General features: G+C 55.0%; 2 protein-coding genes across 2 annotated transcripts in view; one reads left to right on the top strand and one right to left on the bottom strand.

The window, feature by feature from the left end:
• The window catches only part of PPFIA4 (PTPRF interacting protein alpha 4), a 35,416-nt gene extending 25,703 nt beyond the window's left edge, over positions 1 to 9,713 (top strand). Inside the window, exons 23-31 of the mRNA XM_031061767.1 lie at positions 1,970 to 2,032; positions 3,323 to 3,349; positions 4,210 to 4,385; positions 5,105 to 5,202; positions 5,802 to 5,977; positions 6,202 to 6,270; positions 6,870 to 7,047; positions 8,424 to 8,511; positions 8,916 to 9,713. Of these exons, the coding sequence (XP_030917627.1) occupies positions 1,970 to 2,032; positions 3,323 to 3,349; positions 4,210 to 4,385; positions 5,105 to 5,202; positions 5,802 to 5,977; positions 6,202 to 6,270; positions 6,870 to 7,047; positions 8,424 to 8,482 (846 nt within the window). The 3' untranslated portion in view covers positions 8,483 to 8,511; positions 8,916 to 9,713. The remainder of the gene's footprint in view (positions 1 to 1,969; positions 2,033 to 3,322; positions 3,350 to 4,209; positions 4,386 to 5,104; positions 5,203 to 5,801; positions 5,978 to 6,201; positions 6,271 to 6,869; positions 7,048 to 8,423; positions 8,512 to 8,915) is intronic.
• Positions 9,714 to 10,332: 619 nt separating this feature from the next.
• On the bottom strand, positions 10,333 to 15,339 carry MYOG (myogenin). Its single transcript, XM_005426784.2, is given in 4 exon segments — positions 10,333 to 10,914; positions 11,751 to 11,780; positions 11,783 to 11,831; positions 14,644 to 15,339. Coding segments are annotated over 4 exon segments (741 nt in total). The 5' UTR covers positions 15,184 to 15,339; the 3' UTR covers positions 10,333 to 10,792.
• Positions 15,340 to 17,730: the final 2,391 nt, after the last annotated feature.

Raw genomic sequence — 17,730 nt, 5'->3', positions numbered from 1 at the left:
CACAGCGTGCTCCCTGCCCTCCCACACCTCCATGGGCCCCACAGTGTGCTCCCTGCCCTCCATGGGCCCCACAGCGTGCTCCCTGCCCTCCCTGCCCTCCATGGGCCCCACAGCGTGCTCCCTGCCCTCCATGGGCCCCACAGCGTGCTCCCTGCCCTCCCTGCCCTCCTTGCCTGTTGCTGTTTGTTTGTGGGTCCCTGGGGAGTCCCCGGGCCCCTAAGCTGTGTGTGTTCCCTGGTAGCAGCAGGCAGGCAAGGAGACTCCACATGGCTTCTAAGGGTGCTCATTAGATGAGGGTTTATTGGGGGTCACAGCCCTGGGAGCAGCATCCGGGTCTGCCTCCCACAGCTTAACAGGGAGATTCAAAGTGGGCACGGAATAAGCCTTGGGTCAATGGGATTACAGATCCATGATACTGCAGGGGAGGATCACAGGCTTGGAATAAACCCTACATTTTCCAGGGGTGAGACAGAGCAAACCATTTAAATAAAATGTAGCACACTTGCCCTCCTTTCCCTTGGGATCAGTGTGGCAAACGTGGCCATGGAGGGGTGATGTCCCCTTGTGGACTGGTCAAACCACTGAACACTCATCTCCCAGCACAAATGGGGGATCCCAAACTGGAAGCATGAAGCTCTTTCCAGTTTCAAGGCTCCTGCTACTCACATGGGGTTCTCAGCAGGAGGCCAGTCCTGCAAATAGTAGAGCTCAAGGCCTGGCTGCCCTGGAGAGGATAAAACTCCATCCAAAGAGCAGAAATCCAAACACTCCTGATGTTCAGGGCCAGCTTGGTTGCACAAGCCTCTTTCCCAATCATTTCAACACAAGAATTTTACATCTGAAATTCCTGGGGCAACTCAGAGCAACTGCAGATCCCTGCCCTTGATAGGATGGAGGGATTTTGTCTTTTGCTGGTCCCCAAAGGCCTTGAGGGGTTAATGGTGGCCAAGTAATGCCAAGACACATCTGTAGACTTGCAGCTGGCAGAAGGAAGGCTGCTATGTCCCCCTCAGATGGCTGTGTCTGGGGTCACAGCTGATGGCCTGCAGGCTCCCTGAGCATCACACTAAAGTGGAAAGGGAGATGAATGAAGGTCCTTGATCTGCTCTCTGTGTCTGCATGAACAGCCCAGGGTCCCTTTGGGCATTGGGGTGTCACCAGGTAGAGCTGCAAGGATGTGGGGTGTCCCAAGGACACAGCACATGGTGGTCTGATCCTCCACCAGCCTGAGCCAGGCTTGGTTCCAGCACAGCTGGTGCTGACAGAGGCTGGACATGAGCCCAGGTGTGCTCAGGTGGGCAGAAAGGCCAAGGGCACCTGGGTTGTGCCAGCACTGTGGTGGCAGGAGGCCCAAGGCAGTCCCCATCCCCTGTGCTGGCACTGCTGGGGACACACCTGGAATCCTGGGGGACTTCTGGGCACTTGATGACAACAGAGACCTGGAGGGGCTGCAACGTGTCCAGGGAAGGGAACAGAGCTGGGGAAGGGTCTGGAGCACCAGGAGGGGCTGAGGGAGCTGGGAAAGGGGCTCAGCCTGGAGAGAAGGAGGCTCAGGGGGGCCCTTGTGGCTCTGCACAGCTCCTGACAGGAGGGGACAGCCGGGGGGACCTGGGCTCTGCTCCCAGGGAACAGGGACAGGAGGAGAGGGAATGGCCTCAGGCTGTGCCAGGGGAGGTTCAGGTTGGATACTGGGGAAAGTTCTTCAGTGAAAGGGTGATCAGGCCCTGGCACAACTGCCCATGGCAATGGTGGGGTCACCATCCCTGGGAGTGTTCAAAAAATGAGTGGATGTGGCACTTGAGGACGTGGTTTAGTGCCGAACACGGTGGTGGTGGTGCTGCCTTGGGGGTTGGACTTGATGATATTTCAGCCTTAATAATTCTGTGATTCCATGGCTCCATGGTGGTTGTGAACTGAGGCCATGTTTCTGTGGTGGTTTGCTCTGACCCCTCTGCTCTCTTCCCTGCAGTCCTCTGGAAATGTCTGGGTCACCCATGAGGAGATGGAGAACATGGCAACTTCCACCAAGACGGTGAGGCTGGGCAGCCCCCAGGGTGCTGGGGGAAGCCCCCGGGGTGTCAGGGTCCGAGCAGCTCCAGGTGTGTTAACCCAGAGGGGAGGGGATCCCTCACATGTCAGCTCTTGGACAGCACCCTGCAGCTCTTTAGAAACCTTGTTTCAACCTTTTATGTCCCAGCAATTTCTAAACCCCATACGATTTGTTTTCCCTTGTGGATATCACTGTTTCCAGAGCAGCCTGGCTGCTTGGGACTTAAAGACAAAACCCAGGAATGATCTCAAGACACATGAGATCCCCGAGCCATTCTGCACCCAAGTCATGGTCTAATCCCCCACTGACCCCAGCATACCCAAATATTGTCCCCACCCTGTGTCCCTGCCACTGGCTGACAGCCTGGGGTCCCTTGCAGGCATGTGTCCATGCTCCCAAAAGCTCTGGCTCCTTGGAGAGGTGGAGCCACACTCCCTTCCCTGCAACCTGATCATGCCCTGTCTGTGTCAGAGCAGGGCAGCATTTCAGATTTGGGTGGGAATTGTGTGTCCAAGGCCAGGCTGGCACACCCTGGGATAGTGGAAGGTGTCCCTGCCCATGGCAGGGGTGGAATAGGATGAGCCCTTCCAATCCAAAGAAGTTTGGGGTTCTCTGAAATAAACATTTTCTTGAAGCTTTTGTTGGGAAGCAGGGATGTGCCACTGTCCCTTGGCAGGTTTTGTGAGCTCTTTTCTGGGGAAAACCAGCATAAGTTGGCAATGGAGGAAATTGCTACAAAATCAGCAAATTGGCTTGGGCAGCCCCCTGTGGGTCATGACAGATGTACTGAAGCCTAATTCGCTTTCATCCATCTGACCTGGGGGGACTGAAGAACTCTCTGTGTTTCCCAGGAAAGATGAACAAGCCCCAGGGTTGGTGCTATCTCCAGCCCAAGCCTCATCCTATCTTCTTTCTCTCTTTCTTTCTCTTTCTCTTTCTCTTTCTCTTTCTCTTTCTCTTTCTCTTTCTCTTTCTCTTTCTCTTTCTCTTTCTCTTTCTCTTTCTCTTTCTCTTTCTTCTCCTTCTCCTTCTCCTTCTCCATCCTGTATTCTTGGTTAGAGAAGGGGTGGGAACCAGGCCCAGCAGGGCTGGGGTGTCCCCAGCAGCCTGGGGACAAGGCTGAGGTCCCCCAGCCATAAGAGTGAGCCCTGTCCCCATGTCCCTCCGTGCTGAGGTGTCTCAGTGTGCATGGCAGGCCCTGTGCCTGTGCAGGGCCAGCAGGTACTGACTGCACTGTCCTTTCTGTTGTCATGCTGCGTGTGTCACACTTAGGACACAGAGGAAGGCAGCTGGGCACAGGTGAGGTCCCCGGGTCACTCCTGTCCGTGGGCGGTGCATGGGGTGCTCGGGGGGGAGCTGGACATCCCAGGGGATGTGTGGGGCGTTGATGTTCACCAAGGCCTTGGAGGCTTTACCTACACCCCCTGGCTGCTCCTCTGGGCCGTCTCTCAGTTACAGGATGTCCTCTTGGGCCCTTCTCTGCTCCAGGCAGTGGCTTTTCCTGGGACCTCTGTGAGATCCAGAGCCTGTGTTAAGAACACCCACCTGTGTGACCACCCTGCATGCAAGCAGGATTTCAGCTGCACACTTGTTTTTCACCTATTTTGTAGCCCCAAGTCCATACAGATGATTTTTATGAACCAAAAAGGTGGGAGGAAAGAGTCCTACTTGGATCCATCTCTTCTGGTTTTATCCCTCTCAAATTTATTATAATTTATTTTTGGGCCCAAAATCAGTTTGCAGTAGAAGTGAATGGGTAGTTTTTTTCCCCAAAACTGACCGTTTTTTTTTTTAGCCATAAAATAGAGATTCTTAAAGTAGAGATTCTTAAAAATGAGTTGGGAATGTACTGTCACCTGTTTCTCAGTTTTTTTGTCTTTCAATGAGTGTGCTTTTTCCAGAGGCAGCTGCTCATAAAGTCCAGTTATCCCTTGCCATTGCTTTTGGCTATGCTTTGCCTCCTGGAGGGACATGACTAGGTCACAGACCATGGCCAACAGGACTGTTCCCTCCAGCTCCTTCAGTATCAGCCAGGGCTGACTCCTCTGGCCTGGCTTTGGCCTCAGGACAGTGACCCTCCTGGGCTGTCACTGATCTGGGATTGTGCAGCTCCACCAAGCCCTGGGTTCTCCCCAGCTTCTCCATGTGCTTCTGTGCAGACCTTGGCCTATGGGGACATGAACCATGAGTGGATTGGGAACGAGTGGCTGCCCAGCCTGGGTCTGCCCCAGTACCGCAGCTACTTCATGGAATGCCTGGTGGACGCGCGCATGCTGGACCACCTCACCAAGAAGGACCTGAGGGTGCACCTGAAGATGGTGGACAGCTTCCACCGGTGAGTGCTGGCCCTCGGAGCTCCCCACCGTGCACATGGAGCAGAGGAGAGGGGGATTTGAGGGATTCTCCCCTGTCTTGGGCAGCCCTGGATGGCTCTTCCAGGCTGGACTCACCACCCTGAGCTGAGGCAGCTCTTAAGGGCAGAAGTTCTCCTTCACCTCACTCCCTGCTGCAGAATTGCAGAGGACCAGGCCTTCCCCTGGCTGTGAAGCAAACCATGGGCAAAACTTCAGGTCCATCCCACCTGGTGCTCCACTGCTGTCTGCCAGCAACCCAGTGGGAGAAAGCTTGTGCCATCCAAGCCATGGCTCCAGCACCAGGATCCAACCCTGCCATGGGGTTCCCACTGCCCACCCTGACCCATGGGCCTGCCAGGGTCACCTCCAGGGGTGACCCCTTCAGCCTGGTGCAGCCCTCGTGGGCTGGTTCCCCCTTCCCTCTCCAGCAACCACGTGTGAGCATTGTTTGGATCTGAACGCTCTCAGGCAGCTGGAACAGGCTCAAACTGATGGAGTGAGGAATTGCCATGGAAGGGAGGGACATTCCCCATTGTCCAGCTTTGGGTTCTGTCTGTCCTGACCCATCCCTGGCCTGAAGCATCCTTTGGGCATGTGGGAGCACACGGAGAGGGGGGTTCCTACCCAGGTCCCTCCCAGCCAGGTATCCTGGAGGTCTGGGTGACCCCTTGTGTCCCTTGTGTCCCCTTGTGTGTTGCAGCACCAGCCTCCAGTACGGCATCATGTGCCTCAAGAGGCTCAACTACGACCGCAAAGAGCTCGAGAGGAGGCGAGAGGAGACCCAGCATGAAATCAAAGGTCAGCACCCCCTGTCCAGCTCCAGAACAGGACAGAAACCTCCCAGGAGATATCCAGGGCCGGTCTCTCTTCTATCTCTTATTTTTAACCCATTATTTCTGAGCCCCCAGTGCTGTTCTCCTGAGGCACCTTCCTGCTGCTCCAAGTGCCTTTATCAGCTGGCCCCAGGCAGGCATGAGGAGGGGAAAACAAAGATGCAGCCTGAGCATCCCATGATCTTCTCTGCCCATTTCACTACTCAGGACATCCCCAGCTTGCTCAGCCTCCCCTTCCTCATCACTGTTGTGAGATTCCCTGTGCATCTGGCTGCTGCTTGGATTACATCTCATTATTGATAATGCCCCTAATTACATCAGCAGCCGTGGGTTCTTAGGATTAATTTTCACAGTTGTTTTCTGCCTGTTATTTCAGCTTTGAGCTTGGTAAATTGAACTGAGCTGGTTTTGGCACTTGCGCTCCCAGTTTTGCTGCTGGCTTGGGAAGGAGAGTCCCAGGATCATCCTGGAGCAAAGAGAAAGGGCCTCAGGACATCCCAGAGCTCCTCAGAGCCACGAGTGTGTTGTGAGGTGGCCCTGAGCCGTGCCCTTGCTGTCCTGCAGATGTGTTGGTGTGGACCAATGACCAGGTCATTCACTGGATCCAGTCCATCGGGCTGCGCGAGTACGGGAACAACCTGGTGGAGAGTGGTGTGCACGGGGCCCTGCTGGCCCTCGATGAAAACTTTGACCACAACAGCCTGGCCCTTGTGCTGCAGATCCCCACTCAGAACACACAGGTAGGAGCAGCATCCTTGGGGGATTTTGGAGGAGAGTGGCCAGTGTGGGACATGGCTGTGGTGTGACCACACCTGTGTCACCAACCCAGCTCTGCCTGCTAAAGCAGAGCTCTCCTATGGCATGCGGGCTCTTTCTGTCACACTCAGACTTTCCTAGAATGGAAGTTTGGACTGGAAGCACATTCCCCATTGATAAGGGATCATCGTTTTTTGGTTAATTGCAGGCTCGACAAGTGCTGGAGAGGGAGTTCAACAACCTGCTCGCCTTGGGCACGGACCGGAGGCTGGATGATGTGAGTGCCAAACCTCTCCATGTCCTGTGTGACTGGGGAAGGACTTGGGGGTGTTGGTGGATGAGAAGCTCAATGTGCCCCTGCCACGTGCTCTGGCAGCCCAGAACCCCCCCTGGGCTGCCTGTGCTGGGCTGATCCCCCAGCGTGGGCAGCAGGGCAGGGGCAGATTCTGCCCCTGGACCCCTCTGAGGTGAGACGCCCACCTGCAGAGCTGCCTCCAGCCCCAGGTTCCAATATAGAAGGACATGGAGCTGCTGGGGCAAGTCCAGAGGAAGAACTCTGAGGGCTGGAGCTCCTCTGCCATGAGTCCAGCATCCCTTGGAGTCTTTACTGGGACTTCAGTGTTGATGTCTCCAAGGCATCTTTGCGGGCAGGCTGCAAAGATGATCTGTCCCTTCTCTACAGGCTTCTGTAGAGAAGAGACAGATGAGCTGGAAAGGATAAAGCCAATGCCATGGGATCCCAGCAAGATGTCCTATGTCCTTTGATCCCACACTTTTCTAGAGCTGATCACCAAGGACAGTCCTGCCCTTGTTAACTCACAGGGCCAGGAGGTGCTGCTGGCACTGACCCCGGCCTGTCACTGCTGTTCCCTGCAGGGCGATGACAAAACCTTCCGTCGGACGCCGTCCTGGCGCAAGCGCTTCCGCCCACGGGACGTGCACAGCATCAACCTCCTGAGCGGCTCTGCTGAGACCCTCCCCGCCGGCTTCCGTGTCACCAGCCTCGTGCCACTGCCCCCTCCGGCTGCTCCAGCCAAGAAAATGCCCCCGGAAGGTCGGTCAGCCCTTCTCCAGGGGGCCCTCTCCCACCCCTGCTCAGAGTCTTAGGGAATGTGGGGAAGGATGTGCCACCGGGAAAGGAAAGGGATGGGGGGGAGAGGGAGGAGAAGGAGAAGGAGGAGGAGGAGAAGGAGAAGGAGGAGGAGGAGAAGGAGAAGGAGAAGGAGAAGGAGAAGGAGAAGGAGAAGGAGAAGGAGAAGGAGAAGGAGAAGGAGAAGGAGAAGGAGAAGGAGAAGGAGAAGGAGAAGGAGAAGGAGAAGGAGAAGGAGAAGGAGAAGGAGAAGGAGAAGGAGAAGGAGAAGGAGAAGGAGAAGGAGAAGGAGAAGGAGAAGGAGAAGGAGAAGGAGAAGGAGAAGGAGAAGGAGAAGGAGAAGGAGAATGGGGAGAGGGAGAGGGAGTGACTTGCTGGTCAACCAAGATGCTCAATCCATATGATCCTGGAGCAGTGGTCTGCTGGAAATGTTTTTCTGAAAGGATTACTTCAGACCTGTGTGTGAGTTCTTGGTTATGAACTACAAGAACCAGTTAGGGGCCAGGATTGTGGCATATAGTGGGATATGTCACCCAGGGGCTGCCAGGATGCAGGAGTCCAGTCTGGGCCAGTTTTCTCCATTCTGGTTTTGGAAACCACCCCCAAAGGGATGTATTAACTGGCTTCATTTGCCTGAGCTCTCCCAGGGCTGGCAGGACCTGCTGGGACACCCTGCCTGCTCTGCCCGTGGTGCTGGCTGTCCTGTTTTATGTCCCAGGATCTGCCCCCAACAGACAACTCCTTTCTTCAAGGTGTCTTGGTCCCTTCCAAAGCCATAGGTAGGCAGAAGCTCCAGCCAGGTCACTACAATTTGTCCCCTGGACCAGGAACCGTGGTCCCACTATCCCAAGGTAGCAGCTGCTCCCCACTGGAGCAAAGCTGGCTTCATCAGACTCAGAAATGAGGATGAGAATGAGAATTAAAAAGCTGTGTACTTACCTTCCAACTCCAAACCCCTGATTCAGCTCTTCTCCTGCCTCCAGTTTTGCTCAGATGTCCCAGCTTTCCATCCAGCAGTTTGGGTCAAGCTTCTGTTTGACCTTTTCACCCCCTCCCTGGAAGCTTCAGTTCCCCTCTGGCTGAAGACAGTGAAGCCTGGGACAGAATCCCACCCAGACAGGGAGCAGGGTGCTCACTGCCCAGGAGCGGGGATGGCAGCTGGCAATTTCCCAAATGTCCTGGAGCCTCAGGAGCATCATGAGCCAAACGTGGCTCTTCCTCTGATGCTCATCTTCATGTGGCTGCAGTGCACAGTTGCTGCTCAATGAACACAGGATTTGGGGATGTTGGGGGCTAATTGGAGCAGTCACTAATTGCTTTGCTCTTTGGTTCCCTTCCAGTCAGTGCCTCCGGGTCCCCAAGGCTGGAGACCTCCACGGTCCGGACGTACTCATGCTGAGGGTCAGCGAGATGGGAGCCAAGCCCTGGGTGAGTGCTGGGGACCAAGGGCAGAGCAGGAGCCCCAGCAGCACCCAGGCAGGGAGGGGGCTGCCCTCACCAGGGTTTGGCCATGGAGGACCAGGGAGAGCTCAGTGGTGCGGGATCTGCTGCTGCCCCAGGCTCACAGAGATGACACAGGAGGGATGCTCAGCGTCCCACCACGTGCGGTTTGTCCACTCTTGGACAGACTGCTCCTCTGGGGACCCCAGGATGCCATTCCCACTTGGGTGAGGGAAGGATAGTCAAGCACTTCAGGGAGGCTCCTGCTGTGCCCTGGGCCGTGGTTGTCCAGGAGGATCCAATGCTGATTCCATCTGGGTTTGTTGGCCGGTGGGTGCATGGGTGGAGCTGAGCCAGCATCCTCACGGGGCCTTTCCCACTTTGCTCCTCAGCAAATCCCCATGTCTGTATGCCACGTGCTGGCTGCCTTCCAGGACAAGAGCCCAGCCTGTGCCTGTTCCTCGGCCCTGACCCACAGACTGTCACTGCTGTGGACTGACAAGATCTGTCCCTCCTGCTCATGCACCCCCTGCTTCCCCCGGCTCCCGTGGCTCCCACCGTGGCCTGTCCCCCACTTCTCCTGCGCTGGCTGGGCCATGGATGTGCTCCGGATGCTGTCCTGGCATGGTGCAATGTGGGGAGCAGCACAGACACCCCCAAAGTGTCTGCAATGTTTGGAAACCTCTCCCCTGCCTGGTTCATGTTGCCAATCTGCCACGGGGCTGCACTCACTCGCCCGAGCCCTGGGCATCGGGGATGCTGCTGCCCACAGGACTTGAAGCCAAGGAAGATTCAGGCTCGTGAAAATCCTCCCTCCAGGGTGGCTGGGCAAGGAGCTGCCCTTGGAGGGGCCGGGGCAGTGCCAGGGCTGGTGCTGGGTGGGATGAAGGGGGCCCAGCATGAGGCGAGGAGGGCGGTGTCTGCCCAGGGCTGGGTGGGCAAGGTGCTGATTTTGGTGCTGTCAGATGCCCTGTTCGGGGGGGCTGTGCCTGGGACCGCCCCACACGGCTCATGGGGACGGTGTCTGGCACCCACAGGAGAGGGGACCCTCCTTGGGTGCCCAGGGAGACAACGGGAGCCCCCTCCACCCCCGGGATGTGCCCACCCTTCCCCTCTGGGTGCAGAGGAGATGCTCTCCCCTCCTGCCTCCTGGCAGGGGTCAATCCAGGAGGCTCTTAACTCTTCCCATTTCTTCCATAGGGTAGGATCTCTTTGTCTCCTCATGCCACGTTTGCCTTGTGTGGCCCCTATTTCTGATGTGATATTTATTGATGGCTGGAATGACCTTATACTTATCATGTGCTGTCTGGAAGTGCAATATCTGAGAGACTCTACAGTCACAGCGTCTTTTCGGTGTATCATTTGCCTAATACAGTACTAAATATTTTTTTAATTTGAAGAGTCAGTGAGCCCTTTATATCGATGCCCTATTTCTTTCGTCATATTACTGGTACTGCATGGACTCCAAACCCTGGATCGGGTCAGGAAAGGATGTATGTGTGTTCCAATAAACAGGATTTTAAAACAGTGCTGGCTTTGAGCCTCCTTTGTAGAGTCCAAATTAAAAATATCATTAATCTCTAGCTCCCTCAAGATTTTCAGGGTGCAAGGCTGAACCCCAGTTAAACACCAGTGAAATCACTGGTCAGTGTAGGGCTAATTGAAGTGTGGCACATCCACTTCCCAACTGAGTGAATGTGCTGAGATCCAACCGGATTTACTGATGGGAAAATCTTCAACTTGGATTTGGGAATTGTGGAACTGAGGAGACCTACACAGGGCAGGACAACAGTAAAGGAAACCCTGAGCTGTCCAAACAAGAATGCCTTTATTTAAAAAAGAATCCAAATAAGTTAGCAAAAATAATAATTAAAAAACCCCTAAATGGCAACTGCACATAGCGTTCAGTAGAAAAGACGGGTGGGCTCTGGGTCAGCCCCACCGGACAGCGGCTGGACAGAGACCTTGGTCAAGGAGCATCTGGAAAACTCAGCAAAGCGAACCCAGCACACATTGGCCCGAAACCCGCCCGTCCCTGGCTGGGCAGCGGAGCAGGGCCTGGCCCTGGGAAGCCCCTCCAGGACCACCCCACCCCTGCCTGTTGTTCTTGCAGCCCGGCAGGAGCGCTCCGAGGAGTGGGGAGGGAGCCGAGTGGTGTCAGCCCTGCAGCCCACAGCAGGAGGGGTGGATGTGATTTCCAGCTGGACTCTTCTGGCATCTCATTCCCACCCCATTACCATTTCAAGGAGCCGCCGGGGTTTGCACCAGCTCAGTTCTGACCCCGCTCCTCCGGGAACGTCACAGCCACGTCCTCCACAGCAATGCTCTCCACGATGGAGGACAGCGAGTGCAGATTGCGCTCCTCGGCTGCCTCGTCGGCCAGGAGGTGATCTGGGGAGACACAGGGGTGAGGACACTGCTGGGAATGGGATCTGGGGAGACACAGGGGTGGGGACACTGCTGGGAATGGGATCTGGGGAAACAGAGGGGTGAGGACACTACTGGGAATGGGGACTCTGTGCTGGAGATGGCTCCTGGTTCTGCTCAAGGGGATGTAGATTAGTGGTGAACATGGCTGAGGGTTGGACTTGCTGATCTTTTGCATCCATAACAATTTGTTGATTCTTTTCTATGATTCTGACCCCATGATCCTCCACGTGGCCAGAGGGACCTAGGGACCTGCTGCCAGCCCCCACCCTGGGGAAGGATGAGAGAGCAACAGGGAGTGGGACTTTTGGATCCTTTATAGGTTTTAATCTCCACTGGAAAATGAGATTTAAGTTTCTGCCTTCTGGGGAAAATAACAGGTGGATTTGGCAGGGGCGGGGATAATGGCAAGCGTGGAAAAAAAGATCAGCAGCTGCCGAGGGGGTGTAGGGAGGGAAGGGGGGCTGGGGCAGCGCTGGCCATGCTCAGCTATGCCCAGCCATGCCCAGTGATGCCCAGCCAAGCATGCCAAGCTAAGGGATGGCGACAGATGAAAGCCTTGCTGGGGATGAAGGCACCAGGGCCCCAGGCTGCTGCAGCTCCCAGGGCTTGGTGTTTTGGTGAAATCAGGGCTCGGAGAACCCTGAATTGCTGAGAATTGAGCCAAGGAGGTTCTGTAGGATTTCTGAGCTAATCACTCTGCAGCAGCGGGACGGGGAGAGAAGGGCAAGGTTCCTTCCCACTCCCTGCAGAGCCCAGCGAGGCCGTGGGATGCCCCAGGGGGGCCAGGAGGGCGTTACCTGCAGGGTTGGTGCTGAACTCCAGCTGCGGCCCCACGCGGGGCTGCAGGAGGAGCTGCCGGACCCGCAGTCACTGGCTGCCTGCAGGAGCCCAGAACAGCTGTGTGTCACCTCCTCTGGCACAGCAAGCCCCACCAGCATCCCCAACAACACCCGGGGGCCCATCCCACAGCGGGGGCATGTCCCTCCCCACCTGGAGGAGCCAACAGCACACAGGGTCCCTAGGACCCATCAGGGCCAGGTGCTTCCTTAACCATAAAGGCTGGAAAAACCTCCTTTTTTTGGGACACTGGCCACAGAGAAATGGGGCTCCCTGCTCACTGCACGTAAAAAGGTGTCTCTTTCCCCACTGATTATGCAAAAGGGCTGGAGACGAACAAATGTTCTTGGGCAAAACACCTTTTTACTGAGAATCAGGCTTGTAAAAAATGATACACGGGCTGGATGCCCTCAGGCCATCCTGAGGTGGGGGGGATTGGGAAAAGCTTTTGACAGTTTGATTTGTGGATTTGGGGCTGAGTGGTTTTGGAGAAAAGAGCTGACAGCATGAAAAATGAGAGCATTATTCAGCACAGCTCAGAATTCACTTTTTTGGGTGTGTCTTTGTCTGGGAATGGGTGTCAGCTCAGGTAAAACCCCAAAAGTGATTCATATGAGCAACCCCACAGACCCCACTCTTTGTAGCAGACTAGAATGGCGCTTTGGCTCTACAAGCTCATGGTAACACAGGATAATTGATTAACACTTGGACTTATTTCCCATTAAAGCAGGAAATTCTTCCAGGTACGATCTTTTTCCCCCCCAAATATTGGCTTTTGCATAAATATGCATAAATATGTGAACCCCTGGCTGCACCTGCTCAGAACAGAAGTGACAAAGGGACAGCTCAGCACAGTTCTGGGCACATTTGCAAATCTAAGTGGATTCTTGGAAGTGGATATTAGATTCTGCTATCCAAGTCTATTCTGGCATTAAAATGGATACTGGGAAGTCCCACAAATACTTAGGATGAAGCCTAAATACTTTTTCATTCCTTTATTCAGCATTAAATTGGACTACCTGGATACCTACTGGCTTGGCCCTTAAATCCCTTAGTCTGGAAGGAGATGTGGGATTCCCTCTTCCAGGCCTCTGATAAAGTCCTTCCATATCTGTATCTGTATCTGTATCTGTATCTGTATCTGTATCTGTATCTGTATCTGTATCTGTATCTGTACCTGTACCTGTACCTGTACCTGTATCTATCTATATCTATACCTATACCTATATATATATATATCTATATCTGTATCTGTATCTATCTGCATCTATATCTATATGGATCTCTATATATATATATATCTCCATATATCTATGTGTCATATTTATATCCATATCTACATTACCTACATCTGTATCTATATCATCCATATCTACATTATCTATATCTCCATAATCTGTATCTATAGATATACCTGTATGTCATTTATATATATCTATAGATAATCTATATAATCTTTATCACTGTCTATATTATTTATATATAATCTATCTCTATAATTTGTATCTATCTCTATAGCTATCATATCCATATCAATTTCATCTCTAATTTGTCTATATGATCTCTGGATCTATAGAACCTATGTCATCAATGCCTATACCAATACATACCCCTACATCTATCTACTCCACCTCTCCCTAGACCTGTAGCTGCAGTTTCAGCTCTCTGTGCATTCGTAGATCCAAACCTCAGAGCAGAAGGGAAGCACGTAGCCAGCCATCCACAGGGATCAGGGGGCAGGTGAAAACCTCTCAAAAACTTGGTTAAATGACTAAACTCTTGTGGAGTGATAGGTCTTGGCTGTCTGGGGATGGTGGCAGGACACAATTACTGAGTGTCCTCAGCCAGTGCCCAAATGGGCCCTTTCAGTTCTAGAAACCAGAGCTGACCCTGTGCCATCCCTTTCATCCCTTCCTCTGCCTGGGTGTGAACAGAGAGTGTTAATTTTATTTTTTATTTTATGCTTTACAATTTTTGTATATTTCATATTTGTATTTCTATTTTTTGCATTTAGTATTTAATATTATTAATTGTTATGTTATGTTACATTTTCATTTAGGTTAGTTCTATGTTGTTTCCTTCATTTTCAGCATTCCCACCCCTCCCCAGCCCAGGCCCACGTGTCACTCACATGCCCGGCCCCAGTGCAGCCATTCCCAGGGACAGAGTGGCAGTGGCCCCTTTCCCGCAGGGATGTGAGCACTCGGCAGGGTTGGATCATTGTCTGTGTGCCCCCGTGCAGGACACACATCCACCAGTGTCCCAAGATGGCAGTGCCTGCCCCACCCCAGAGCTGGGGTCCTGTTCCCCCCCAGCAGGACCCAGTGCCCCAGAGCTTCTGCTTGGGGTTGCCCCCACAGGGCATCACCCCATAGAGCCATGTCCCCATAGAGAATCACCCCCCTATGGCATCATCCCCATGGACCTTAACCCTGAAATGGCATCAACCCCTTAAAGCATCATCCCATAATGCATCACCCATGTAGAATGGACACCTCAAAATGACATCACCCCCACAGAATCTCATTCCCATATGGCATCAGCCCCATAGAGTGTCATCCCCATAGGGCATAACCTCCATAGGGCATTGTCCCCTCAGAGCATCTCTGCCATAGAATGGCGCTCCAAAATGACCCCGCATCAGGCATCACCCCCATAGGGCATCGCCCCTAAATGGCATCCCCCTATAGAGCATTACCCCATAGAAAGTCACCTTCATAGGGCATTGTCCCCACAGAGCATCAGTCCCACATGGCCCTTCTCCCACGGAGCGTCCCCCGGAATGGCATGACCCCCACACTCATCACCCCACGGGGCACCCCCTCCCCTCCCGGGGACCCCTCGGGCACTCACGGCGGGCTGGGGCCGGTAGCGCAGCTCCCGCTGGTCCCGCTCCTGCTGGTTGAGGGAGCTGAGCAGGCTCTGCAGCCGCTCGATGTACTGGATGGCGCTGCGCAGGATCTCCACCTGGGGCAGCCGCTGGTTGGGGTTCAGGAGCGTGCTGCGCTTCAGAGCCTCGAACGCTTCGTTCACCTTCTTGAGCCGCCGCTTCTCCCGCAGCGTGGCGGCGCGGCGCCGGTCCATGGACACGGATTTCCTCTTGCACACCTTGCAGGCCCAGGGCAGGCACTGCCCGGGACAGTGCTCGGCCAGCGCCTCCTTGTCCTCCAGAGCCGCCCTGCCCTCGGCGCACAGCGCGGCCTCGGCGCGCTCGGGGAACGCCGCGGGCTCGAAGGCCTGCAAGCGGGAGCCCAGAAAGTTTTCCCCATCGTAAAACCTCTGCTCCGGGAAGAAATACGGGTTGGTCTCGAAGAGCTCCATGGGCGGCTCGGGGACGTGTGCGCGGCTCGGCGACGGCTGCTCCCTCTCCCCGCGCCAACTGCTTGGTGCCATTTAAACCCCGGCGCTGGCATTAAATCACGGAGATAAATATAGAAAACCCAAAGGAAACCTGAGCCCACCCTAAGCTGCTGCCTCACATCAAAACTTGTCTGTCTGATTCTATGTGCTCTCCCCACCGGGATTACAGTGCCCGGGCCGGCAGGGCTGGGGGGGCTGGCACGGCTCGGCTGGACCCGAACAAGGGCTTTGTGTGAGCCCCGAGGTGCCGCTGGGGACGGCGGAGCTGCCAGCTCCCCCCTGGGATTCCTGCCTCAGCCGGTCCCTTCTGGGGGGGCCGTGGTGGCCTCATGGCCAGGCTGCCTGACCAGGGCACCCCCATCCCTTCACGCTGCCCCCTGGATCCCGCGGTATCCCAAATCTGAGCCTTCCCTGCGGTGGGACCCAACACCAGCACAGCATCATCCCCTTCGCAGCCCTTCCCACCTCCCGATCCTGCTCTGCCCCATATTCCCCATGGTCCCATCCTGCCGGTCCATGTTACACTGATGCCACTTCTGCTGAAGCCTCGGGAAAGCCTTGGAATCAGCCTCGGGGGAGACATCCCAATGGAGGGAGCACCCTGGGCCCCAGTCCCATCTCTATGGACACCCCTCTCCGTGCTCACCAGTCCTGGTCTCAGCTGCTGTGCCTGCTGCCTGTCCCACAGGAACAGAGCAGGCAGGAGCGGGCAGGACAGAGCCAAAGCCCAACCTTTCCTCTGCTGCAGCTGCCCAGTCAAGTTCCTTATCACATTTGTGTCACAAAATCCACTTCGTGGCTAGTCCCATGCACCAAACCCAAAGGACACCTTCTCCCACGTGTCTCCAGGTTCCAGCAGAGCCAGGCTGGGCTCAGCCCTCTCCCAGCTGGCGCTGCCTCATCCCACCTGCTCTCCTGTGCTGGCCTCTGTACCTGTGGATAACCAAAGCCCCAAATGCCATCCTGATGCACGCCTCTCCCAGAGAGGACACATTGCTCACACATTCCTGATAGGGAAACTGAGGCTCACCCAGCAGCAGCAGCATGAGGGGGATTTTAACTTATCCCTATCCCTTCCCTGCTGACTCCAATGACTTGGCTACATCTCTCCAGCCTTGTCTTTAATTCAAAGGGGCCTTTTTTTCCATCTGGAGCATCACAAATCATCTCCCATCTCATCCTATTCCTGCTCCAGGCCAGATTCCAGCTGAGGGATTGGTCAGTGGAAAGAATGTCAGCAAAGTGCAGGGCCAACCCTGCTGGGATTCTCCTTCCCCAAATTCCCCCTCCTTGGAGAGGCCGTGCTGTGGCACATTCCCTGCGCCCACTATCAGCACTCTTGCTCACTTGGGATTGATTTCTGGCCTTGTTGGAACCTGTCATTATGCTCTTCTCTCCTTGTTGTGATTTCTTTGTGGCCAGGAGCTTTCCAACGCCTCCTCACCCCAATTCCTACTCTCCCAGGGTCCCAGCTGTGGATTTGCTGTCCCCACGGTTTGAACATTTATGAAAGTCTGCACTAAGGAAAGCAGGACCTGCAGCCTTGAGGTTCACCCTCAGCACAGCCCCTGTGCTTCCCACAGTCAGTCAAACTTCAAAATACTCAAGAAGGAAAGAAATCAGAGCATCAGCTTGGCCCTTGCCTAAAGAAAAAGCACTAAAAGGGTTGGAAGATGCAGGATTCATCCCTCATGTGTGCACAGGTGCCCGTGGCAGGAGTGAAGGCTTTAGGAGTGGATAACCTGAGCCTGAGGTCTTCACATCAACCCCACACCATCACATCAATCAGCTTGAGTCACTCATGGGGACCTTTATCAGTGGCACTTGGTGGACATGACCCCAGTGAGCCTCTTGAGCTGCAGCCGCATCCCTGCGTGAGAGGTGTCAGGTATAAATGGGTGTTTTGGAATTGCAGGAGCATGTCTGGAGGGTGAGAGACACAGTGGTGACATAATGGGCTCCAGGGCCATGTGGCTGACCTGAACAGGAGAGCAGTCAAGCATTTGTCAGTTCATAAACAGGGGCAGCACTGGTCGGGCAGCACCAGCCACGTGTCCCCAGCTGGAGAAGTGTGCCACAAGCCAGCCCCAACAGGGCCACCAAGGCCACTGTGCCCATGGCTGAGCGGGCAGGGGAGACAGAAGGCAGCTTAAGGAGATGGGGAGGAAAGGGCACTCAGTGCCGGCGTGGGGTGGACACTGGGGAGAGGGATCCCTCTGGCAGCTGCACTGCTGCAGCTGCTGCACTCGCTCCAGCTGCATTTGGGGGTCTCATCCAGTGATGCGGGAGCAGGGATAACACTGTGCCCACCCAGCTGCAGCTCTGCAGCTCCTTCAGCCCCTCGATGCCGTGGATGATCCCTCCTGAACACGGAGGAGGGGCACGGCGGGGTCTGGGGTCTGTAGGTGCAGTGGTCTCATCCCGGTGAATATCGAATCACGGATAAAGAATCCCATGGGACACGCAGCCATCATCAAGGCCCCCCGTGTCTGGGCTACAGGGGGGCTCCCATCATGGCACCTGCTGGGGATGGGCGAGCGCGGTTTTCCCGGTCCCGTGGGTGCCCACGGCGGCCGAGGC

This window comes from Geospiza fortis, unplaced genomic scaffold (assembly GCF_000277835.1).
Source record: "Geospiza fortis unplaced genomic scaffold, GeoFor_1.0 scaffold26, whole genome shotgun sequence".
Lineage (NCBI taxonomy): Eukaryota > Metazoa > Chordata > Aves > Passeriformes > Thraupidae > Geospiza > Geospiza fortis.
Note: the sequence above shows the minus strand (reverse complement) of the source record. Positions and strands in the feature narration are given on the sequence as shown.